This window comes from Nerophis lumbriciformis, linkage group LG34, assembly GCF_033978685.3.
Source record: "Nerophis lumbriciformis linkage group LG34, RoL_Nlum_v2.1, whole genome shotgun sequence".
NCBI classification, from domain to species: Eukaryota; Metazoa; Chordata; class Actinopteri; order Syngnathiformes; family Syngnathidae; genus Nerophis; species Nerophis lumbriciformis.
The window spans coordinates 4,103,159-4,130,715 of record NC_084581.2 but is presented as its reverse complement, the minus strand read 5'-3'; the positions used below and the strand labels follow the sequence as shown (position 1 = coordinate 4,130,715).

Below are 27,557 nucleotides of genomic sequence, written 5' to 3'. Positions count from 1 at the left end.
TGATCTCTCGGCAGTGATAACTCTCGCTTGCTTCCATCCTGTTTCCGCCACAACATAATATTGCTAAATTTAGATCAATGCTGTCTTGAGACTCACACATGCTCTCAGATCTACTGCACTACTTTCTTAAGAAAACTAAAAATTCACATTGTAAAATGGCTTTAACGACAAACTGCAATCCCTCTAAAACATAATTTCCATCCCAAAAACAATAATAATAATAATAATAACTGTGATTTATATAGCGCTTTTCTAAGTACCCAAAGTCGCTTTACATGTAGAACCCATCAAACATTCACACCTGGTGGTGGTAAGCTACTTTCATAGCCACAGCTGCCCTGGGGTAGACTGACGGAAGCGTGGCTGCAATTTGCGCCAACGGCCCCTCCGACCACCACCTATCATTCATCATTCAATTCACCGGTGTGAGTGGCACCGGGGGCAAAGGGTGAAGTGTCCCGCCCAAGGACACAACGGCAGCGATTTTTGGATGGTAAGAGGCGGGGAGCGAACCTGCAACCCTCAGGTTTCTGGCACGGTTGCTCTACCCACTACGCCATGCCGCCCCAAAACAAACAAAACAACTTTGTACTTTCACTTCCTCATTGCTGCATGAATTTGTGACTTTGCCACACATTGTATTGATTTTTGTTTGTTCTGCCGGATATTATTTGAATTTGAAGATAGTATGATAAATACATTTTAAGAGTATTAAACTCATTTAAGTCAAGCGATGAGCAAACTCTGCGAGTGCTTTACGCAGCATGAGCGGTGTCTAGGCTGGTCAACAGATATATTTCATTTACCTTTAACAAGAAGCACTCCCATCTTAAAATCTCTAAAGGCTTAGTGGCCACATGCGTGGACAGCACCTTTTAGCGCTTATTTCCAAAATTGTGTACACTACTGAATTGGGGTCTTATGGCCGCTTATGTGGACACTTATACTGCCATCTGGTGGTGTCAGAAGAGTATAACATACAATGGAATTTGGGGAAAAAAAGTGTAAAAATAAGAATTAGCATGTCTGTCAGGCTTGTTCCTGACAGTTTGGCCATGTTTTAGTTTTTCTTCTGCGTTTTGTCTTTGTTTCCTGTCAGCACTCTTATTTTGGTAATTTCCTGATTATCTCCCTGAGTGCTTTTTTTCCTCAGCTGTGGCTGATTGGCACCGGGCCATACCTGGTGTCAATCAGCCAGCTGCTATTTAAACCGGCTTTGTCCTCCACTCTGCGCTGGATTATTGTAGTGTCTACCTGTCGATATCATCACTACCTGTCGTTAGAGCTACTACCTGTCATGTCATTTCTACTTGTTGATGTCAGTGTAGCTGAATGCGGTAGCGGTAAGCTATATTCTGTAGCTGTTTGTAGCTTGCTGTCTTTTTGTTCCTCGTCTTCCAGTTCCTGTTTCCCTGGCATCCTGTTTCCTGTTCCTAGTTCCTGGTTTGTGTTTTTTCTTTATATTTTTGGACATTAAACCATGTTTTCTTTTACCAAGCCTGCCTTCTCTGCATCTTGGGGTTCGTCACCTACACCCTGTGACAATGTCAAGAAACATGAAGGTTGTGTACTTCTGGACTAAGTATATCATAACAAAAGATGATTCTTAGTTTTTATTCTAATTAGGGTCCAATAAGCCCAAATAACAAAGAGAAATAAAAAAAAGCATGTAAACAAACAGCTTGGGCCTTAAGAGGTAGCAGATTTATACCATAAATGGATTGACAGGTCCTCATTTATGTGACTACATGTTTGTTTATAAAAACATGATCATAATGCTAAAAGTGTTTGATAAACATTTTAAGTGCATCCTTTATTTCTTAACTCTTTCTGTTCATGCCAAATCAAACACCATTAATATTGTGGTAATTCCCATCAGAATTGTATGCTGCTGATTCGGATACTGATCACCCATCCATGAGTGAGATTGGCTCATACCGATCACATGTTTTAAGTGTAATTTATAAAGTGATTTTGTTTCTCAGCTGTGGTCAAGTTGGGGCTGCAGCAATACTCAGTTTAATACACTTTTCCACCACCAGTTGTCAGATGATGCATCATAAGCTCAAACAATCAGAAGAAGTCCGTAGTAAAAGTCATGGAGACGTTTTTTATGAGTCCCTTCCTTTGCAGTATATTTGATTAGTATTTGTTTTAATATAAATCAACTTTTAAAATTTAACTTTTCAACCTTCATAACATATTTTCATAACATTTGGGATGATACATTGACTTACAACTTGTGGAATGAAACTTCTGTCATGACCTGAGGGGGTCTGTATCGCTTTCACTAGCAGTAAGCAATTTTGAGGAGGGTGGCAGGAACCCTGCCACACAAAAATCTACAAATGTGCTGACTTGCTTTACAGCATACATCACTCCCCCTTCCCCCATTTGTTAAAAAGACAGAAGTTGATGCAAACGTCTACGTGCCGCCAGAAAACTAAAAGGAGAATGCCTATGTGCAATTACTGCTATCATGGCTGTGTGTGTGTGAGTGTGTGCGCACGCATCCATATAACAGCTTATCGGCGATTGCCCTCGAAAAATGGCACTGCATTCTTTCATGTTCGGCAAACTTCCCTCTTCAATTTGGTATGAAATTAATTTGCAGACTTAAAGTATTGCCATCACAGAACATTTGGTAACATTCAAAGAACGTATAATGTAAACATTTCGGGAACCGAAAAATTGCTTGCCGTTTGCACGTACATGCACCACCAAAAAGCAACCCAAATGTACCCTTTGGGTAACGTTATTTGCCTAAAGAGGCTAACGTAATCACAACACCCTGGGAACCAGCTGGGTTAATTGTAAATACATCTGTGTAAACGTGATCACAGATCACTCTGAGCCAGCACACATAGTTGTAATAAATAATATGAAAAAAAAAACTAAAGTTAGTGTAGTGATTTCAATATCAAATGTATTTACATTACACACCTACATTTGCATTTAAACCATTTTTGTTACCCTGTTTCTGGTAACTCTGTTCATTAATATTATTTAAAGGCCTACTGAAACCCACTACTACCGACCACACAGTCTGATAGTTTATATATCAATGATGAAATCTTAACATTGCAACACATGCCAATACGGCCGGGTTAGCTTACTAAAGTGCAATTTTAAATTTCGCGCGAAATATCCTGCTGAAAACGTCTCGGTATGATGACGTCAGCGCGTGACGTCACGGATTGTAGAGGACATTTTGGGACAGCATGGTGGCCAGCTATTAAGTCGTCTGTTTTCATCGCAAAATTCCACAGTATTCTGAAAATCTGTGTTGGTAAATCTTTTGCAATTTGTTCAATGAACAATGGAGACAGCAAAGAAGAAAGCTGTAGGTGGGAAGCGGTGTATTGCGGCCGACTGCAGCAACACAAACACGGCCGGTGTTTCATTGTTTACCTTCCCAGAAGATGACAGTGAAGCTTTACCATTGGCCTGTGGAGAACTGGGACAACAGAGACTCTTACCAGGAGGATTTTGAGTTGGATGCGCAGACGCGGTACCGTGAGTACGCATGCAGCTGCGGCTTCCAAACATTTGATCGCTTGCCCGTACGTGCGTGCCGCTATGTGCATGTCACGTACGTAACTTTGGGGACTTTGGGGAAATATATGTGCTGTATGAACTTTGGGGAGGTGAACGGTACTTTGGGCTGTGGGATTGAGTGTGTTGTGCAGGTGTTTGAGTTGTATTGACGGCGTGGCGCAGTGGAAGAGTGGCCGTGCGCGACCCAAGGGTCCCTGGTTCAATCCCCACCAGGTACCAACCTCATCATGTCTGTTGTGTCCTGAGCAAGACACTTCACCCTTGCTCCTGATGGGTGCTGGTTAGCGCCTTGCATGGCAGCTCCCTCCATCAGTGTGTGAATGTGTGTGTGAATGGGTAAATGTGGAAGTAGTGTCAAAGCGCTTTGAGTACCTTGAAGGTAGAAAAGCGCTATACAAGTACAACCCATTTATTTATCATTTATTGGCGGGTTATATGGACGGGAGGGGGGAGGTGTTTGTTATGCGGTATTAATTTGTGGCATATTAAATATCAGCCTGGTTGTGTTGTGGCTAATAGAGTATATATATGTCTTGTGTTTATTTACTGTTTTAGTCATTCCCAGCTGAATATCAGGTCCCACCCGCCTCTCACAGCATCTTCCCTATCTGAATCGCTCCCACTGCCCTCTAGTCCTTCACTCTCACTTTCCTCATCCACAAATCTTTCATCCTCGCTCAAATTATTGGGGAAATCGTCGCTTTCTCGGTCCGATTCGCTCTCGCTGATGATGGCCATGATTGTAAACAATGTGCGGATGTGAGGAGCTCCACAACCTGTGATGTCACGCTACTCGTCTGCTACTTCCGGTACAGGCAAGGCTTTTTTATCAGCGACCAAAAGTTGCGAACTTTATCGTCAATGTTCTCTACTAAATCCTTTCAGCAAAAATATGGCAATATCGCGAAATGATCAAGTATGACACATAGAATGGACCTGCTATCCCCGTTTAAATAAGAAAATCGCATTTCAGTAGGCCTTTAAGTGTTTGCTTAATATTTTATTTAATTGTTTTTGTTTTTGTGTAATTGAATTTGTTACTTTTGTAAAAATATGAGTGATTTTATTGTTGCACTCAATTGCTTCCCTGCATTACAAATTATTTTTGCACATTGCTGTTGCAGGTTTTTGTTACCAAAAATAATAAACCGAATGAGAATCAGCTTTATTGGCCAGTTATGTTTAACACACAGGGAATTTAACTTGGGACTGTGCTCTCTCGGTAGAATGTAAACATTAAATAGTAACAAATAGTTACAAATAAAAACAGGTAATTTAAGACTAATATGTACAAGACTGATGAGACAAGATGACACTTTTACTGTAAATACAAAGCGTTATCACTTGTTACGTTCAACCCCAGGCCACTCTTGTAGCATTCATTCATTGGTATTATTTGTGTTATTATTGCATTGGTCTTATTCATGTTCTCAACTGGGCCACCAGCATGTATTTATAACTGACATGTCATGTGTAAAGACATGCCAGGCTAACAATGAGATCATGTAAACAACAGTGCCAGAGCCGCAATGAGTTTATAGTAGGTGTGTGAATAACCAAGAATCAATATTATTGGCAGAAATTGAAGGCCCTCAAATCAATAGAGGGCCCCAAAATCGGTAATAGAGGGCCACAAAATCAAATTTTGCTATGGCCCCATCGAGGCTTGGGCCAAAAGATAGGAAGGCAGACTTTCAGTTGGTTGGAAGCGTGCTGTGTGTATTGACAAAGCATGTCCTAAACACGTGTAAAACTGAACAAAAATAAATCAAAGTAGCAACTTAAAATATCAAAAGGTACAAGGCAAAAAATCTACTCACTCAAATCAATGAAGTAAAAAGCATCTGCTTTGCCTTCAGCACGTCTGATTTATTCACAACGAAATGCTCATTGCATTCAACCTTTCTGCTCTTTTATAGGGCTTCCAATACTACCCGGAATGCGTAACTGTTGCCCATAGGTGGGTTTACAAACACAAATCTAAATCTAACATTTCTACACCTCAAAACAGTAAGCCTGCAATAGTGTGTCTTCATAGTGTTGAAATAAAAGACCCGAAAGATACTAAGGCTATCTAATCCTCATATTTCTCTGACCTAACATAAGATGAACTAAATAGAAAACATACTAAACTCCTATGAATTGTTATAGTCCAGGGGTCGGCAACCCGCGGCTCCGGAGCCGCATGCGGCTCTTTGATCACTCTGATGCGGCTCAGCAGCTTACTTGCTGAACCCCCCAATGTTCCCGTGAGACTTCCGGATTTCAGTGCCTCTCGCAGAAAACTCTCGGGAATAATATTCACCGATTTTCACCCTTACAGCTATAATAAGGGCGTGCCATGATGGTACAACATTTGGCGCCCTCTTCAATCTGTATTAACAGTGCCAGCCCAACACTTGTTATACAATATACATCTTCTGCTTGCACACGTACGTGACAGCAAGGCATACTTGGTCAACAGCTAGACAGGTTACACTGACGGTGACCATATAAAACAACTTTAACACTCTTACTAATAATGCGCCACACTTTGAACCAAAACCAAACAAGAATGACAAACACATTTCGGGAGAACATCTGCACCTTAACACAACATAAACACAACAGAACAAACACCCAGAATCCCATGCAGCCCTGACTCTTCCGGGCTACATTATACACCCCCCCCCCCCCCCCCTCTCTCTCTGTGCGTCGGTTGAGTTGGGCGGGGTTTGGTAGCGGGGGTGTATAATGTATCCCGGAAGAGTTAGGGCCGCATGGGATTCTGGGTATTTGTCCTGTTGTGTTTATGTTGTGTTACGGTGCAGATGTTCTCCCGAAATGTGTTTGTCATTCTTGTTTGGTGTGGGTTCACAGTGTGGCGCATTATTAGTAAGAGTGTTAAACTTTTTTTTATACCGCCACCGTCAGTGTAACCTGTGTGGTTGTTGACCAAGTATGCATTGCTGTCACCTATGTGAGCAAGCAGAAGCCCCATACAACGTGTGGCTGATCAGGCACGCTGGTTGTGGTGGGTGCTAAATGCTGTACCATCACCGTACGCATGCACGCATGACGCTGACAAGCGCCATCCATTTAAAGCCGCGTGCCGCACCAGCTGTCAATTTCCATATAGAGGTGTGGGCAGCATATCTGAGACACCTGGTTTATACATAGCACAAAGCAAAGAAAAAACTTTGTATGCAATGTTAATTCATTTAAAATTTCAAAAAAATTTTGCGGCTCCCATTGTTCTCTATAATTTGTGAAACTGGTCAAAATGGCTCTTTGACTGGTAAAGGTTGCCGACCCCTGGTATAGTCTGATGTCATCAGTGATGACATCATCAACCCCACAAAACTAGTAAATACCTGGCGGCATACTTGCCAACCCTCCCGTATTTTCCGGGAGACTCCCGAAATTCAGCGCCTCTCCCGAAAACTTCCAGGGACAAATTTGCTCCCGAAAATCTCCCGAAATTCAGGCGGAGCTGGAGGCCACGCCCCCTCCAGCTCCATGCGGACCTGAGTGACGTGTCGGCAGCCTGTTTTCACGTCCGCTTTCCCACAATTTAAACAGCGTGCCTGCCCAATCACGTTATAACTGTAGAATGATCGAGGGCGAGTTCTTGGTTTCTTATGTGTGTTTATTGTTAGGCAGTTTCATTAACGTCCTCCCAGCGCGGCAACAACACACAACAACAGCAGTCACGTTTTCGTCTACCGAAAAGCAGTTTGTCTGTCGTAAACAGCAATGTTATGACACTCTTAAACAGGACAATACTGCCATCTACTGTACATGCATATGTGACAATAACATCTAGGGCTTTTAGAGAGTGCAGTGCACAACTGCGCACACAACAAGGAGACGAAGCAGAATGCATCATCAGAGAGGGTGTTCAGCATGATTAGAAAAATAGTGACAGAGAATAGAACAAGGATGGACAATTCAACCCTTAACTCAACAATGAGTAGATGAGTGTTATGTGTTTCTATATGTGTAAATAAATGAACACTGAAATTCAAGTATTTCTCTTATTCATATATATATATATATATATATATATATATATATATATATATATATATATATATATATATATGAATAAGAGAAATACTTGAATTTCAGTGTTCATTTATTTACACATATATTATACACATATATTTGTGATTTTTTTCCCACACATACATATATATATATATATATATATATATATATATATATATATATATATATATATATGTATATATATACATATATATATACATATATATGTATATATATATATATATATATATATATATATATATATATATATATATATACATATATATGTATATATATATGTATATATATACATATATATATATATATATATATATATATATATATATATATATATATATATATATATATATATATATATATATATATGTATGTGTGGGAAAAAAATCACAAGACTATTTCATCTCTACAGGCCTGTTTCATGAGGGGGGGTTCCCTCAATCATCAGGAGATTTTAATGGGAGCATTCACATACCATGGATTATATAGGGCACAGAGTGGGTGGGTACAGCCTGGTGTAGGGGCGTGGTGATTGGCTCATGTGTTACCTAGGAGGTGTTTCCGTCTGTGGCGGCATGCTGTTACAATTTCGCTGCGCTTGTTGAGGGATGACAGGTCTGGTCGGTAAATAATAAACAGTTTTTCTTTCAAGCATAGGTTGCATCTTTTATTACCACTATTGTAAGGTGTGCTGGATGCAAGAATTTGCTATGTTATTGAATATTCAACATTATTGTCTTTGAGGTCCCAAATGTATTTGCTGAGTTCTGTGGTATTCCGCAGGTTTTGGTTCCTGAAAGAAGCCTTGTGATTGTTCCATCTGGTTTTGAACTCTCCTTCAGTTAATCCTACATATGTGTCGGATGTGTTAATGTCCTTGCGTGTTACCTTAGATTGGTAGACAACTGATGTTTGTAAGCACCCCCCGTTGAGAGGGCAATCAGGTTTCTTTCGACAGTTGCAACCTTTGTTGGTTTTGGAGTCGCTCTGTCCGGGGGCCGACGGCTCATTTGCAATTGTTTTGTTGTGGTTTGAGATGATTTGTCGTATATTGTTCATACAGCTGTAGCTCAATTTAATGTTGTTCTTGTTGAATACTTTTCTTAGGGTGTTGTCTTTGGGAAAGTGTTTGTCAATCAGATTGAGGGATTTGTGTCCAATGTTAGTTGAGACGTTTTTGCTGTATGGGGGGTTGTACCAGATGATGTCGTTTCGTTTTCTGTTCTTTTTCGGTTGGTTTCCTGGCGTGGGTTCATAGGTGAGGGTGAAATTGTATCCGCTTTCATCAAGGGCTTTTTGGTACGGGGGGGTTGCTTGGTCAAATTCAGCTTTGCTAGATGACAGCATCGATAGCCTTTTATTAATTCCGGTAGGTATTCTTTTCGTGGTGGTGGGTGGGTGGTTACTGTCATGGTGCACGTATTGGAGTGTTGTGTTGGGTTTCGTGAATGGTTGGTAGCTGTTATTTCTCAGGTTGAAAGTGACGTCAAGGAAGTTGACGGTTTGCTTGTTGGCTTCAATCGTGATCCGTAGGCCGTTCTCTTTGAAAATTTGGCATATGCGCTTCTTGGTATTCTCGCTGCTCCTTGGCGAGGCGCGACACACTGCCAGTCCGTCATCACGGTAAATACCAAGGTTCAGATTGAGGCTGGTGAGCTGGGAGAGGAGGAAACTCCCAACGAGTTCACACGTTTCTGCTCCGTCAAAACTTCCCATAGTGACGTCAAATGTTGCATTGTTCTTTTTTTGCCATGGTGTACTGTTGTGGATGAGAATGGAGTTTTTTGCGTGGATGATGATGTTTCTTTCGTTGCCTGTGATTGAGTCGTAGTCTGAGGCGAAGTCTAGTGCTTGAGTCAGTAGGTCTTGCGTGATGGAAGGGTAAAATTCTTCGATATCAAAGGAGATAAAGTTGTGCTGTTGTTTGTCTTGGATGTTGTTGAACCATTTGATTACTGCTAATGTATTTCTCCATTGGTTGAGTGGTGTTTTGTCCTTGATTTTTGTGTTGACTCTGTCCAGGATTATTTTGCTGATTTTTCCTATTTCAGATTTAGTTGGGTTTATTAGTCGGCATGTTGGGTTATTTGCGAAGTTGGGTTTGTGGTCCTTCAATGTGATGAAGGCTTCCTTGTTGGCTGTGGCGTCCACCCTGTCCTCAATGTCCAGTTCAGCCGCGATCCTTTTATTTTCCAGGTGGATGTTCTGTAAGGTGCTGGGTTGTGCTTTTTTGTATGATTTGGTGATGCTTCTGTCCAGTAAGGTGTGATGTTCTGGTATGTCCATTCTGTAGAAGTTTGTGGTTTTATCGGCAGCTATGATGAGGTTGTTTACTTTCTTGATGCGCTCCTTGTCATTTTTCAGCTTGGTGAGGAGTGGGTTGCGGATTGGCTTGAATTTGACTGATTGTATCATTTTGAGCATGTCGTTCTCAAAATCCTTTAGTTCCTCAACTGTGGGTGGGTTCTTGGTAGATTTGAATCCGTAAGTTTTCTTTTGCGTTCCTTTTGTTTCAGGGTGGAGGAAAAAATGTGCTTTCCACCGCATCCTTCTTAGGAAGTGTTCCGTCTTTTCTATGAGCCTTAGCTTGTAGTCATTCTGCGCGGGTATGGGAATGTTCTTCGTGGAGTAGTCGATGTTGAATTTTTCCATTTCTGATCGTCGTACAGTGCTCAACAAATGTCAATTTGGAGCGGAGTATATGTCTTAATAATATATATATATATATATATATATATATATATATATATATATATATATATATATATATACATGTATATATATATATATATATATATATATGTATATATATATATATATATATATATATATATATATATAGCTAGAATTCACTGAAAGTCAAGTATTTCTTATATATATATATATATATATATATATATATATATATATATATATATATATATATATATATATATATATATATATATATATATATGAAATACTTGACTTGGTTATTCTAGCTGCAAATATACTACTCCCCTCTTAACCAAAGTGGTACATGTCTACTGCATGTTTGAAAACATAGCAAAATGACACAGGTAGGAGCATGATAACATAAATGCACAGTGAATAAGAGTGTCTCCGTGGTGATGCTCCGTATAGTAAACGCAAAATTCTCATTTAAATAAGGTGGTCTGCGCCACTTTTCAATTGTAAATGCAGTCTTAGAAAATCACACGCAACACGCCCACTAATAGTACAAACTATTTTATAGATTGCACACGCTGTTCACTATGTGGTCTTTGGATCTTAGTAAATCAGGCCCATAATCGTTTCACAGCACTATTTAAAAGCGATTGCAATTTTAGGGCTTATTTACAATGATGCTGTACGTTATTACCTGTGTGACAGTCAGTTCTTTCGTTGTTTGTCATACTTGAGAAGTCTACGCACCATGCAGGACAATAAAGTATTTGATGAGCACACAGCATTCCTGATTTTTTGTTCTCTAAATTATTGATGTGCACACTGCATTTATGCTTTTTTGTTCTCTCTAATTATTCATGTGCTCACTGCATTCATGCTCTTTTGTTCTCTAAAATTATATATGTGCACACTGCACAGCACTCATGCTTTTTTTTTCTAAAATCATTGATGTGCACACAGCACTCATGCTTTTCTCCTCTAAAATCACCGATTTGCACACAGCACTCATGCTTTTTTTTCTAAAATCATTGATGTGCACACAGCACTCATGCTTTCCTCCTCTAAAATCACCGATTTGCACACAGCACTCATGCTTTTCTCCGCTGTGGGCATCCCTTTTGTCGCAACATGCATTTGCACTTCTTTTGTCTTTGATTGTGCTTCCACATCAGCCTCACTCATGGCTATCAATTTCCTTCCCATCTTTCTATTCACACACACATAAAGACACAGAAAAAAACGCTTCTAAAGGTCTGCCATCTTCTTTCCCCACAGGGATCTTTGAGAGAATGGAAAGGTTTGTCTCAGCAGCAGCAGATCACCTGTCATACTTTGAGTCTCTGGTCCAAACTAAATGCAGCTTAGCGTTAGCATTGAGCTTTATTAAATAAACACTCTGAGATTCTAATCTTTGCCAATATGAAACACATGAGTCTCTGCTTATTCCAGCCAAATATGCTGCAGAGAGCAACAGAAGGAGAAAATAGATCTTCTCACAGCAAGCTACAGCCGCCTCCTGCAACACGTGGGAGGTGAACAAGTTCAATATCAAGCCATACAAACACACAATCCCAGCTTGGAATGCTACTCCGTGGGGAGCTGACAGAACGAAGATCCCTCACAAAAGTGACAAATGTGATCTCTTTCAGCACATTTTTTTTTACATCATGAACATCTGCACGCACAGGGAGTGCGTAGAAATAGATGAGGGTGTGAAGATGGTGGTCCAACTGGTGCAAAATTCTCAAATGAATTGAGAAATTTCCAAATTCCAGTACAGTTTCATCAATTTAAATTGAATATGAATAGCGGTTGGAAACAGAAAGTTAAATTGCAGTTGATATTTTTCGTGTATTCCAGAATCATGCTTTAACTGTGTATGTCATGCATGACTGCTAAACATATTTCATAGAAATGTCACTAATATAACTTCATGCCAGAGGTGGGCAGTAACGCGCTACATTTACTCCGTTACATCTACTTGAGTAACTTTTGGGATAAATTGTACTTCTAAGAGTAGTTTTAATGCAACATACTTTTACTTTTACTTGAGTATATTTATAGAGAAGAAACGCTACTTTTACTCCGCTACTTTTATCTACATTCAGCTCGCTACTCGCTACTAATTTTTATCGATCTGTTAATGCACGCTTTGTTTGTTTTGGTCTGTCAGACAGACCTTCATAGTGCCTGCGTTTCAACAAATACAGTCACTGGTGACGTTCACTCCGTTCCACCAATCAGATGCAGTCACTGGTGACGTTGGACCAATCAAACAGAGCCAGGGGTCACATGACCTGACTTAAACAAGTTGAAAAACTTATTGGGGTGTTACCATTTAGTGGTCAATTGTACGGAATATGTACTGTACTGTGCAATCTACTAATACAAGTTCCAATCAATCAATCAAAAGTGTGAAGGAAAAAAGACCATTTTTTATTTCAACCGTACACCCCGTCAAAAGCCTAAAGACTGACTGCACAGTTCCTGTCTTCACAATAAAAGTGCCGCTCCATCGCGCCTGCGCTTTCAAAATAAGAGTCTCCGAAAGCCTGCGCAAACAAGCTAGCAAGCTACGGAGTTTGCCGCCAATGTATTTCTTGTAAAGTGTATAAAAACGAATATGGAAGCTGGACATATAAGATGCCAAAAACCAACCACTTTCATGTGGTATTAGACAGAAAGGAGGAACTTTTTTTCTCCTCCATTTGAAAACGTGAACGTTTGTCATCACTACTGTCTGATTCCAATCAATGCAAGTCATCAGAATCAGGTAATACACCAACTTATATTCTTGTCTTCATGAAAGAAAGGAATCTATATGTTAAACATGCATGTATATTCATTAAAACACTATTAACATGTAAACAAAAACGGCAAAAAAATAAATATAAATTATATACTGTATATATCAATGTATGTATATATATATATATATATATATATATATATATATATATATATATATATATATATATATATATATATATATATATATATATATATATATATATATGTGTGTGTGTGTATATATATATATATATATATATATATATATATATATATATATATATATATATATATATGATATGTGTGTGTATGTTACTCATCAGTTACTCAGTACTTGAGTAGTTTTTTTACAACATACTTTTTACTTTTACTCAAGTAAATATTTGGGTGACTACTCCTTACTTTTACTTGAGTAATAAATCTCTAAAGTAACAGTACTCTTACTTGAGTACAATTTCTGGCTACTCTACCCACCTCTGCTTCATGCACACGCTTTTGCTACATTCAATGCATAGTTTTGTCAAACATCCATCCATCCATCCATCCATTTTCTACCGCTTGTCCCTTTTGGGGTCACGGGGGGTGCTGGAGCTTATCTCAGCTGCATTCGCGCGGAAGGCGGGGTACACCCTGGACAAGTCGCCACCTCATCACAGGGCGGTTTTGTCAAACATTAAGAATAAAATAATCTGTGTAGTAAAATCATCTTCCATTAAATTTTTTGATTTAGTTTAATTTATTATCACTTTCAAATGATGGAAAATGGTGTAGTATACTCCATTTCCCAGAATAATCCAAATATTGAAAATAGAGGGATATTAGTGTTTAATTTTTGTGTTTGTAGTATATTTTTAGTATTTAAACAAATGATTCCCTTTTAAATTGTAATTATTCAAATTAATTGAACAGAAATTGCTAATTTGGCATTTTGATGGGCTGCAGCAGTACCCAGTTGTAATACTTTTTTCCACCACTTGTGGCAAAAATGACAATCTCAAACAGAAGAGGTCTGGCGCTAAAGTCATAGAGAAGTTTCTAAAGCGCAAAAAAAATATGACGGACGTGGTGCGGCTGTATTTTCATTTGCACTTAAATTTGATTGACAATTTATTTGAAAAACATATTCATTATTATTTTCTTTTATTTATTTCAGCAGGGAATATTCTTATGTAAATTTATGTTTCGTCATTTATTGTGCAGTATTTTGGCTAGCACTTTTTTTTTTTAATCAGACTGAAAAAAATGATACCCGGGCGCGGCCACGGCTGCTGCCAACTGCTCCCCTCACCTCCCAGGGGGTGATCAAGGGTGATGGGTCAAATGCAGAGAATAATTTCGCCATAATAAAGAGAATAATTTTTGTGTGTGTGTGACAATCATTGGTACTTTAACTTTAACTTTAACTTTAACTGACCAAAGCCTAAATTTAAGTGGTGAATAAATACAAATCTTTGTGATTAAATCATGGTTTCATATCATTTGACAAGGCTGTAAACTTTATTTATTGAATATGATTTAATCAAGAGTAAGATATCTAATTCAGTGTTATTATTAGAGTGGGCCCCAAGCCATTCTGTAGTGGAAAAGTTGGGCCCCGAGGTAACAAAGATTAGGAACTCTTTCTCTAGACTTCACCTCACCTCCTCAATAACGTACCTGTGCTTGACTTAATGGTCTCCTGTCCAACAGTTTGTCCAACTAAGTCATACTGGTTCAAGCGAGAGCTTTCTCCTTCCACTACCACAGAATCGGAGGCATTCCGCGTCCAAACGTAAGTCACTTCTGAGATGGTGTAGGCATCTGGAAGAAGAAAGCATGCACAGAGGATGAGTGTGACTACTGTACTTTATCATTGATCATGAATAAGATCATGGACACAAACTACAAGTAAAAACTAGCTTTGTCAAAAAACACGGAAACGTGCCATTGAAAGAAAGTGTTGATAAACACGTGATGAAAATGTGATGATACCCATAGAAAGAGATATGGCACTACTCTGTCCTGGCTAATCAGTTCAGTATAAAAAAGTCATCCATACAAGTATGAGAAGAACAGATAGTGTGGTTAGATTTATCTCTCTGTGGGGCGCTCGTCAGTGTTTGTGCGGGTTTCTCTTCCAGAAGCTATCCCAGCTGCACTCAAGCAGAAGACAGGGTACACCCTGGACAAGTGGATCCAGTATTTGTGCAACAATTCCACTCATTGTACGATCAATAATTCCAAAAAATTCCAAAGTTTAGCTTAATTTGACCCCTCCAATTCATGCTGTTAGCAAACACTAACAGTATCCCGCGATTCACTTGATGTTGTGCATGGCCTCGAACATGAAAAAACAACTGTTGGTACCTGATTTTGTGTATTTAGGAACCCCATAAATCCCGAAATTTGGAAATTAAACTATAAAGGCATGGTGGAGATATTTATAGAACAATCTTGCCTTCTTCAAAACTTGCTCCAAACGAGTTGTTTGGAATATGAGAATTTATTGACATATTTTGCCTTAGTTACCTCAGACAGTGACATTTATTTCTTTATGTATTGTTATTTACAGTAGAAATTAACCATAAGGAATCGCCTGACCATCATGAATTTATCAATTACTAAGGCGACGACTTTCCAACTGTTGGACACTGAGGACTTTTTATGTTGTTTCCGGTACACTTTGTTTTCAAATCATATCGTTTTGTATGAAGATCAGCATCTCCAAATCTGAGGCCATGGTTCTCAGTCGGAAAAGGGTGGACTGCACCCGTTGGGTCGGGAGTGAAGTTCTGCCTCAAGTGTAGGAGTTCAAGTATCTCGGGATCTTGTTCACGAATGAAGGACAAATTGAACGTGAGATTGACAGATGGATTGGTGCAGCGTCTGCAGTGATGCAGTCACTGCACCAGACTGTTGTGGTAAGGAAGGAGCTGAGCCAGAAGGCAAAGCTAACGGTTTACCGGTCAGTCTAGTTTCCTACCCTCACCTATGGTCACGAGCTTTGGGTAATGACCGTAAGGACAAGGTCGCGATTACAAGTGGCAGAAATTAGTTTCCTCCGCAGAATGTCTGGGATCACCCTCAGAGATTAGGTGAGGAGCTCGGTCATCCGGGAGAGACTCAGAGTAGAGCCGCTGCTCCTTCACGTCGAGCGGAGCCAGCTGAGATGGTTCGGGCATCTACTACGGATGCCTCCTGGACGCCTCCCTGGTGAGATGTTTCAGGCATGTCCAGTGGGGCAGAGGCATCAGGGCAGACCTAGGACACGATGGAGGGACTATGTCTCGCAGCTTACCTGGGAACCGCTCTGTGTCCCTTTTGTGGAACAAGAGGAGGTGGCTGAGGACAGGGAAGTCTGGGCATCTCTGCTTAGACTGCTGACTCCGCGACCCGGACTCGGATAAATGGCGGGAAATGGATGGATGGATGGATCGTTTTGTATATTATTGCTTTGCTTTGTATTTCATTTACTAACACTTTAGTAAAAGAATGTGACCTAATATTGTCGGTTTATTCACATGGTATCAGTTCAGAAATATACTGTACCACTCATGTATACGGTGGGAACACAAACCACACACTTCTACAAGAACCTTTAGTTCCAGGAACTTAAGAATCCATGAACTTAAAGTTCCTGAACTTTTGGTGGAACAAGGGCAATGTCTGACGGAACGAAGATACAGTCAAAGTGGAGGCACGTAAAATAAGACTCACAAAACGGCACATTCTGAAGAGACCTTGAAGATGGTCTGTAAAACATAATCCATTTTGACCAAAGAACCACCATTACATGTTATGTAGACCAAATGGAAGTGTTTTAAATGTAGAAAAAAAATATCATAATATGACGCTTTTGAAGGTATAATAAAATGGCAGTATAAACTATACTATATAATATAAAGTCCTGTTTTACTGTGGCAGATGGCTTCAAGCAGCGTCAAATTGTGTATGTATAATAATGTTCTTTGAACTAGTATAGTTTTAAGCTTCTGGTACAATATTTTGTCATTTGATAATTGCCCATTTGGCAACACTACGGTAGAATCGTCTAATAGTTTGCTAAAGGCATGGCTAGTGTAAAGGTATGTCCTCTCTTCTATTATTTTTGTCTTCAAAGCCTTGTCATTGTCTCACATTATCTAACGCAATACTGCTGCGGAATTTATCAGGATGGAACTGAAGTTTTTCTTTGCTTAAAGGGGTCATATTATGAGGTTTTTTTTTCCACATTTAAAACACTTCCTTGCCGTCTACACATGTAATGGTTGTTCTTTGGTCAAAACATGTCATGGATTATGTTTTACAGACCATCTTCAAGCCGCTTTCTGACCGTCTCCTCAGGATCCGCCGTATTGTGGGCGGTCTTATTTACGCACCTCCACTTCCACTGTGTTTTGTCCCCGCCAGCCATGTTGTAGTGTTTAGCGCTTCCATATGGAGTCTACTGACAGATAAGTTAGACCAATGCGCTACTTTGTATTGGAAATGGCAACAGCGGAGGACGCATGTACATGTACGAACCAGTTTGCCCCACAACAAGAGAATAGAAAAAGAGAAAGAACTTATTGAATTCAGCGTCAAATGGCGGATTCGCAAAAAGGTCTTCGGGTAAATTGCTACCATATATAGAGATATCTGCTGACATCACAGGGCGGAAAAGTTCAGAGGAAAGACAATATTCCAAACGGCTCAATTAAGTAAGTAAGTAAGTGAGTATTTTTCGGACTATAAGTCGCAGTTTTTTTCATAGTGGTGCGACTTATACTCAGGAGTGACTTATGTGTGAAATTATTAACACATTACCGTAAAATATCAAATAATATTATTTAGCTCATTCACGTAAGAGATTAGACGTATAAGATTTCATCGGATTTAGCGATTAGGAGTGACAGATTGTTTGGTAAACGTATAGCATGTTCTACATGTTATAGTTATTTGAATGACTCTTACCATAATATGTTACGTTAACATACCAGGCACGTTCTCAGTTGGTTATTTATGCATCATATAACGTACACTTATTCAGCCTGTTGTTCACTATTCTTTATTTATTTTATATTGCCTTTCAAATGTCTATTCTTGGTGTTGGGTTTTATCAAATACATTTCCCAAAAAAATGCGACTTATATTCCAGTACGACTTATGTATGTTTTTTTCCTTCTTTATTTAGCATTTTCGGCCGGTGCGACTTATACTCCGGAGCAACTTATACTCCGAAAAATACGGTAAGTACATCTTATTTATAAAGCGCTTTTCACAGATAAAATCACAAAGCTCTGTACAAAACATAGGTGAAGTAAAACAACAATTCAATTAAAACAACAGGGGTAACATCATAAAAAGGATACAAAGTGGATTAAAAATGATAGTTAAAAGGTGAATTAACTAAAAGCTTTACTAAAAAGAGAAGTTTTCAAATGTTTCTTAAAAGTTTCAACACATTCAAGATCACAAAGGGACTGGTGCAAATTGTTCCAGAGTCTGGGAGCTATAGCCGAGAATGCCAGGTCTCCACGGGTTTTAAAACAAGTTTTTGGGATTTTTAGAAGACCCTGGCCTGAAGACCGGAGGAGGAGTAGCCCGTATTTTCCGCACTATAAGGCGCACCGGATTATTAGCCGCACCTTCTATGAATTACATATTTCATAATTTTGTCCACCAATAAGCCGCCCCGGACTAAAAGCCGCGCCTACGCTGCGCTAAAGTGAATGTCAAAAAAACGCTGCGCTAAAGTGAATGTCAAAAAAACAGTCAGATAGTTCAGTCAAACTTTAATAATATATTGAAAACCAGCGTTCTAACAACTCTGTCCCAAAATGTACGCAAATGTGCAATCACAAACATAGTAAAATTCAAAATGGTGTAGAGCAATAAATAGCAACATAATGTTGCTCGAACGTTAATGTCACAACACACAAAATAAACATAGCGCTCACCTTCTGAAGTTATTCTTCATTCGTAAATCCTTCGAATTCTTCGTCTTCGGTGTCCGAATTGAAAAGTTGCGCAAGCGTGGGATCCAAAAATGGCCGGTTCCGTCTCGTAGAAGTCATCGGGAGTCAGTGTCGCTGTTGTTGTGCAGCAGTTCTGTGAATCCTGCCTTCCGGAAAGCTCGGACCACAGTTGTGACCGAAACTATCTGCCCAGGCATTTACGATCCACTGGCAGATGTTGGCGTATGTCGACCGGCGCTATCTGCCCGTCTTAGTGAAGGTGTGTTCGCCTTCGGAGCTGTGTGAAAAAAGCCACCCGGCCTCTTCGCGTAAACTTCCCTTAACCACTCGCTCATCTTTTCTTCATCCATCCATCCCTTCGAGTTAGCTTTTATGATGACGCCGGCTGGAAAGGTCTCTTTTGGATGGGTGGAAGTTAGCATGGCAAGCTAGAACCACAGTGAAGGATGACTCCTCATTCCCTGTGGTGCGAATATTCACCGTACGTGCTCCCGTTCCACAGTGCAGTTCACAGGAATATCAGTTGCTGTGAAATACGGTAGTAATCCGTGTGCGGATGGAGAGATTGCGTCTTTTTATGATCCGGATCCTTGTCGCGTAGTAGGAGCCATTTTGTGGTCTTTACAGATGTAAACAGGAAATGAAACGTACGGTGATATCCGCGCGTTTTTTCTTCTTCTTCCGGGGGTGGGTGAAGCGCTTCCTGTTCTATGGGGGCGGGTGCTTTCCTTGGCGGTTGCTTGCGTAGAAGAAGAAGCGCTTCCTGTTCTACCGGGAAAAAAGATGGCGGCTGTTTACCGAAGTTGCGAGACCGAAACTTTATGAAAATGAATCGTAATAAAGCGCACCGGGTTATTAGGCGCACTGTCAGCTTTTGAGAAAAATTGTGGTTTTTAGGTGCGCCTTATAGTGCGGAAAATACGGTACTGAGGGGCCCCACCATGCAACGCACGGAATGTCAGGACTAAAATCTTAAACTCAATGCGGAATTGAACTGGAAGCCAACGAAGACTGGCTAGAACGGGGGTGATATGGGCTGTTCTGGGTGCACCGGTCAAAAGTCTGTCAGCCGCATGAAGGAAGGCAAGATTATTTTATAAATATCTGCGCAATGTCTCCATGGTTTGATTACACATTTTCGAGACACAGGCAGATCCCAAATACACAAAAACAGTACCAATAGGTAAGAAAAGTTGGTTTTGCATAATCGGCCACTTTAAGTTTGTTTGTCTGTTTTTGTAACAGCTAGCTAAATAGCTAGGTGCTAGCCCTAAGAAAAAAAACTAACTTTAGCATGAATTTGCAATGCTGTTACCTTTCAACCCTGGTATTGCTTATAATACAGAACAGGAAATTAGGGAACATTTTCTTTTTAATGTTTTTATTTCAAGTCAAAATGTCCTAGAATGAGCCGTCTAGCACACATCTACACTGGTTTTCTTAGTTAAACTGGTAACATTCTGAAGGCTAGAATAAAAGAAATGAACAGTAAACACAGGTATCAGAGTTACTCACAGCTGCCAAATTTCAGTGGACAGGAGTGAAAGTCCATGGGAAAATCCTCCAGATGCATTGGGCACTCTGCGTGGACGGTTAACCTGCAACCAATTTTGAAATATTAGCAAGACTTTGCAAATGTCTTAAATACAACAGTGCCACACAAACAAAATTAAATACAAAAACAGCCACAAATCCAACTCACAAGTCTCATGCACTATTTAAGACACTCGCCATCTGTAACGCCTCCAGACAGAAATGATCTACTAAACTAATAGTTTGCATGTTGTCAAATATTAGTTGTTTCTGTGTCTTCCTACTAAGCACAGAAATCATGGCTTGGAAAGTCTGGGCGTGAGAGCAAATCTTTCCCAAATTGAGATTAGATCTCCATCATAGTGCCATAAATTACCTCATGGTGTACAGTAATGTCCCGTCATCTGTGATCCGCAGCAATTTATTAGGCATGGTCATGTTATGAGCCACAGACTTTTTCCCGTTATGGAAGAAGGTGTCCGGGGTCCAGATTTTACTCGCCATCAGGTTGTTAAGAGGCAAAATATTCATTGGTCCATGAAATTTTAATCTCTCATCCTTCCAGCTTTGCCTGAAGAAAACATCTATGGTGTACTCCTGAGGGAGAGAGGAGACAGATTAGCAGGAACATGCAAGTCATCAGTCAAGATGTCGCTGTGTGTGTATGGAGGATGAACGTGACTCCCATTCTTGGTGGAAGCATGAAAGAAAACATGGTGGACTTGCCACTGCTTTGTCTTATCAGCTGCTACTTTCAACAGGAGCGCCGAGTGACTTGATCTATTCGCTAATGTGTGCTCTCCTTGTTCCTCGCAGCTTTTCCTAAGATGGCTCTGAGGCCGAGGCAACCTCTTGACCCGTGTAATCTTCTGTTGTCAAAGGAAAGCACACACAACAGCGCAGGAAATGTGTGATCGCACGTGTGTTTGCCGGATTCACAGCAAGTGAGAGGAAGAGATAAATCCCTTTTTGTTCCACTTGAAAAGACGTCGTCACCGTGAGGCTGGACTCTTAACAGTGAAACATGCGCACAGCATATCTATTAATGCAGGCCGTGCACATCTGACCCGCCAGAAAATTATGCATATCACCCCAAGGACAGAATAGACCAAGAACACAAATGCTACGTAATATACGAGATGCCTTGTTTGTTGTGCAACAAATCATACGTGGGAGAAACCGGCACAGTCTTTTACATCAGGAAGAAAGAGCACAGAAAAGAATGTGAAAGGGAAACATCAGAAGTGTGCACACAAGCCAACAGCCAACAGCTAAAGTCTGCCATAACAGACCACTGCAAGAGGGAGAACCACCTCATGGATTGGGACCATGGCCATGTCATCAGCACCAAGAGCAACAAACATCACCGTTGGATCAGAGAAGACATCGAGATCCGAAAGACCGCTCCACAGACTATGAACCGGGACAAGGGGGCATACGACTTTCCCACACCTGGGACACAGTTCAGAAGATTCGGACTGCAGATGGAGCTGTCAGCCTGCTACTACAAGCAGGAAGACAGCGCTAAAAACGGTTTAAATCACCTGACCAGACACGTCACAGCAACATCACGTGACAACCTCTGAGGAAGGCCACGGTTGTAGCCGAAATCGTCAGGTACCAAAATAGACACTCTGGTCTGGCTGTAAGAATAAAAAATATATATATTTTATATAAAGATTAAAAAATATTTTTATTATCCAGCGGTTGAAAGATGGAATTGCTGGATGAACAATAAAATGATTATATTTCGGACAATCCACATTTATTGACAAAAGAGTTCCTCTTTGTCATCTGTCATTGCAATGATCACCGTTTTCTCAGCCATTTGTTTGCACGCACCTTCTAATCGGGCTAAACGTGCCAAAACAGTATACGCAAACACTTTCAGTCTGTATCAGCACACCCATAACCTAAGCGCTAGGAGTGTGCAAACCCAAACCTTTTACAGGAAAACTGAGGATGTAGGGGCCACGCTCAAACTAATCCAATGTACAATCCTTAGTAAAATAATGTCATAAGAAGGACAAATCGATCACAATTCAAATAGATAACTATAATCTAACATCTGATATGTGTTTTTTTGTATATTTGACCATTTTTGAATGATTGAGTACAGATTTAATACAACGTTTCCAAATAATTATTCAGCCAAGACACATTTTTAAAACATCATTAAAGATGACACAGCACACCACTAAAACAACAACAAACGGTATTTATGGCAAGAGGTGGATATTCTGGTTAATCCTGACCAATCACAATAGAATAGGCGTGGTCAAGGAGGAAGCAGTGGAGATTGAGCATGTTGGCCAAGAGGAGAAGAATGTAGATTTAACCAGTAAGCAATTTGGGATTAATAGAATATTTGGTAACACTTTAGTATTGGGAACATATTCACCATTAATTAGTTGCTTATTAACAGGTTAGGGTTAGGGTTGGGGTTGGGGTTAGGGTTAGGGTTAAGGCTAACTAAGACTCTTAGTTAATGGCTTACTGGTTGTATAATAAGGCCATGCAGAATAAGGAATTAATAAGTACTTAATAAGACATTAGATAAGACAGTACTTAATAATGACCAATTAGGAGTCAATGTGTTACTAATTTGCATGTTAATAAGCAACTAATTAATGGTCAATATGTTCCCCATACTAAAGTGTTACTGAATATTTTATTCATATGATTTTACTATCTGGGATCCAATATCACTTGAAAAGCACAACTGTCAAAATGTGTGAGTAGAAATGTGTAATGCAACATTTCTTTCAGCGTGAGGCGTAATTAAAGCATAGCACTAATTTGCTAAACATAATATCCAATAATGATGGGTTTTATGCCTGACTGAGATTGGCCGATAGTCACAATAAATGTTTCAATTTATTTATGGTGAGTGCTATTGACAGCGTAACACAATATCAACACAATATTTAAACAGGTTACCTATTCTGTTTCTATTACATACAATTATTTGACCAAAAGTATTTTTATCTTATATTTAGTCAGCTCTTTTTTTGCATTGTATAATTCACTGATCTGCTGTCAGCTTTACCTATTTTCCATGTCACTTCGATCTTGGAGTTATTATTTTGATCAAAGATGACAACTGCAAGTAATTATTTCCGCTGTCAACTGTGTGTCTATCCATCTGGTCATTGCAAGGCATGTTGAAAAAGGACATAAGGAAAAATCTGGCCTAAATTTAGAGGACAGATTCCCTTCAGGCCAGTCAGATGTTGGTTCTCATCAGAATTTTGTATTTTTGCATTTAGGCGGCTTTTACTTTGTATCTTTTAGGAAAGAATGAGTGTGTGAGACGTGTACACAGGCTGTTAGCATGTGCGAGTGAGTGAGTTCTAATTTGCATATCATTCAGAGAGGGGAAAATTGAACAGTCGTATTGTAGCCATTAAATCAGCGGATCAATCACTTGGAAAATGGGTCCGCACAAAGGGAGGGGACATTTATGATATGATGTGATGGGGGAGGTGCATGTCTCAGAATGATAAGCAGGGAAAGCCCGGGATAAACAAAGGACTGACGTGAATACGATGAATACAATCGCATAAATAGATGTCGCGCTTTAGAAAGCAACACCCGTCTCAGTCCTGTGGCCTATGCAGTGTGAGCCAGCACAAGGATGACGTAAGTTTCTTCAAAGTACATTTGGATATAGAACATCATCCTCCGGAGTGTATGTACAGTACATGGTTATACATGAAATGCATTGAATATGGTTTCTCACCATGTCTGTGTCTGAAACAGGTCCAAAGCTGGTGACGTAGATGTTTGTCTTCACCTCAGTTACCCTGTCTGGAAGGCACACAATGATTGAAATGATTAAGTTGGTGCCAAAAATGTGAGTAAGGAGCCATCTTCAGATACCTCCCCACCACTAGATGGTTTTGTGAAGGCCACAGTGAACCCTGGCAGATCTCACTTGATAGCAGTAGCTAGTACTGTAGCGGATGGATAGCTAGAAAGACAGTTCAGTTGTGATCGATTGAATGCCCTGAGATGACAATGACCTTGATGAATGAACATTCATAGACATAGAAATACATTGTTTTCCAACCAGGGGTGGGAAGGAAGTGAGTGCAAAGAAGGAAAAGCGGATGACATTCATTGGATTAAAAAAAGAAAAAATCTTGGCGAAGCAGTGCGAGCGAAGCACTTTACAATCTGCACCACACTAAAGTTGAAGTGGTTTGAGGTAAGAGCTCTATCACGAAACATATTAAGCTTGTAGGCTAAGGCATCAATATATTCTGTAGTATGGTGTATAAGAGGAAAGATACAGTGTATAGAAGTCCGCAGTCAGTCCCTCCAGCATTTTTAAAGAGTTGCGGCACAAGCTGCAATGTTTTAAGGATGTTCCTTGCAAAACTTTTCTTTCCTCTTAGCACCTGTTTTTGTGTTTCAGGGATCTGCATAAGTCCCGATAGATTGAAATCAAACCATGGCGGAGATAGTAATAAAACAATCTTGCCTTCTGTTACACTTCTTTCAGACGAGCTTTTTGGAATTGGAGTAGCTATTCAAGTATTTTGCCTTGGTTACGTCAACGGATATCTCCGTATATGGTAAAGGGCTACCCGAAGAACTTTGCGCGAACTTGCCGATTAATTCAGTTGTAGTCCGAAGTTGTAGTCAATAAGTTCCTTCTTTTTCTCTATCCTCTTGTTGTGGGGCAGACTGGCTCGTACATGCACATGCATCCTCCGCTGTTGCCATTTCCAAACAAAGTAGCGTATAGTTCTAACTTATATCAGTCAGTAGACTCCATATGGAAGTGCTAAAAACTACAACTAAAATGACGGGGAGAAAACGGAGTCCAAGTGGAGACACATAATTATAAGACCCTCCACAAAACGGCGCATCCTGAAGAGACGGTCAGAAAGTGGCTTCAAGATGATCTGTGAAACATAATCTATACAAAATGTTGACCCAAGAACCACCATTACATGTTATGTAGAGCAGTTGTCCCCATCCACACAGCAAAAAGACTGTGCGGCGGATCCCCCGCGGAGGTATTGCGCTTTCCGGAACGGACCCGTATCGGAGTCCACTTGCTCTCAGGAACGGATCCGCCACGGAGGCGGGTCGCGGACCCGCCATGGCTCCGAGCTGGATCCGCTTCGCATCCTTGATTAAAACCTAACCTCCGAGGCGCACCCGCCACGGAGGTTAGGATTTAATCAAGGATTAAAACCTAGCAACGGACTCATAAAAACCCTGGCTCATCTGGCCTGGGTCCGTTTTGGACCCGTTTATCTTATTTTTAAAATCCCTTCTGTTCTTGCTGTAGGATAAAATAGGAAACTAACACTATCACTATAGGCTCTACTACAGCAATATAGGCTTAAATATGCATTGCCTTGTATTTTTAAACTAACAATATTGTCAATAGGCAGAAACAGACAATGGTCAATTCACTCCATAAAGTAAATATATAAATATATATATAAATAGTAAATATAGTAAATATAAATATTTAATCTATTAGGCTACAACTTCAACGAAATGCTGCTCCATGCACAGCTAACATATCAGAAAATGAATAACTGGTGAATGACAAGAAGTTCAATAAAAGGTTGTTTATTGATACATTTCTATTCCTCCTGATCTGTATATATACATTGTTTGATTTATTTGCTTAATCAATTCCATAATTTATGTCTGCACACAGCTGCCAATCATTCACAATCTCTAAGTAAGACAAGAACACCTATGTTTTTCTTTTTTTGTGCATTCTAATTTGTAATTTGGCAAGTACAAGGTGGCTAACACTGAAGCCAATGAGAGTACACTATTGCGCCCATAAAGCCTTTATATTAAAATAAATCCAAAAACCGCTAACAATACTCCATTTACATGTCGTGACCTGAATATTAACCAAGTATTAGCAATATTTTTATTACGCAGACAAACATGTTTAGCAGCGCTTTGACCACAGAGTGCTAACTATCTTATGATGCTATATTGACCTACTGAGCAGCTACTGCATCGTCTCTGAGTTGGTAAAAGTTAATTCTAGATTATGATTCATGCCTCTCACTTCTATAAAAGGTTGTTGCCATAAACCGATAAGTTGGTCGAGAAAGACATAAAAAATGCGTGTTCGTGGCCACATTTTTCTTTTCTTTTTTTTTCACCTGCAGCAGGATTATGATTAATTCTTCATCTAACTGGGAAGATATAAACATTCCATGAGGCGGCATCCTCGTGAGAGCAGACATTGTACTGGCAGTGATTGTTTTATTATGTTCGTACTGCTACTGCTATGTTATACACTGCGACATGATACTATCGTGTTTCACTGATCCTTGATCTGTTCATCACTAGGGACGTAAACCGAGTATTGGTTTCTTTTTTGATACTGATTCCTAATTAGGTCTGACCGTGAAGATTCTTCACTAAAATACAAACCCCGTTTCCATATGAGTTGGGAAATTGTGTTAGATATAAATATAAACGGAATACAATGATTTGCAAATCATTTTCAACCCATATTCAGTTGAATATGCTACAAAGACAACATATTTGATGTTCAAACTGGTAAACATTTTTTTTTTTTTGCAAATAATCATTAACTTTAGAATTTGATGCCAGCAACACGTGACAAAGAAGTTGGGAAAGGTGGCAATAAATACTGATAAAGTTGAGGAATGCTCATCAAACACTTATTTGGAACATCCCACAGGTGTGCAGGCTAATTGGGAACAGGTGGGTGCCATGATTGGGTATAAAAACAGCTTCCCAAAAATTGCCCAGTCTTTCACAAGAAAGGATGGGGCAAGGTACACCCCTTTGTCCACAACTGTGTGAGCAAATAGTCAAACAGTTTAAGAACAACGTTTCTCAAAGTGCAATTGCAAGAAATTTAGGGATTTCAACATCTACGGTCCATAATATTATCAAAAGGTTCAGAGAATCTGGAGAAATCACTCCACGTAAGCGGCATGGCCGGAAACCAACATTGAATGACCGTGACCTTCGATCCCTCAGAAGGCACTGTATCAAAAACCA

General features: G+C 39.8%; 1 protein-coding gene across 4 annotated transcripts in view; it reads right to left on the bottom strand.

Moving 5' to 3' along the window:
- Positions 1-27,557, bottom strand: part of gabra2b (gamma-aminobutyric acid type A receptor subunit alpha2b) — a 154,555-nt gene that overhangs the window by 42,689 nt on the left and 84,309 nt on the right. For all 4 annotated transcript variants that reach the window (XM_061929355.1, XM_061929357.1, XM_061929356.1 and 1 more), the window contains 4 exons: positions 24,274-24,341; positions 20,908-21,128; positions 20,514-20,596; positions 14,719-14,862 (listed from right to left, as the gene is read on the bottom strand). In XM_061929355.1, coding sequence (XP_061785339.1) covers positions 14,719-14,862; positions 20,514-20,596; positions 20,908-21,128; positions 24,274-24,341 — 516 coding nt within the window. The remainder of the gene's footprint in view (positions 1-14,718; positions 14,863-20,513; positions 20,597-20,907; positions 21,129-24,273; positions 24,342-27,557) is intronic.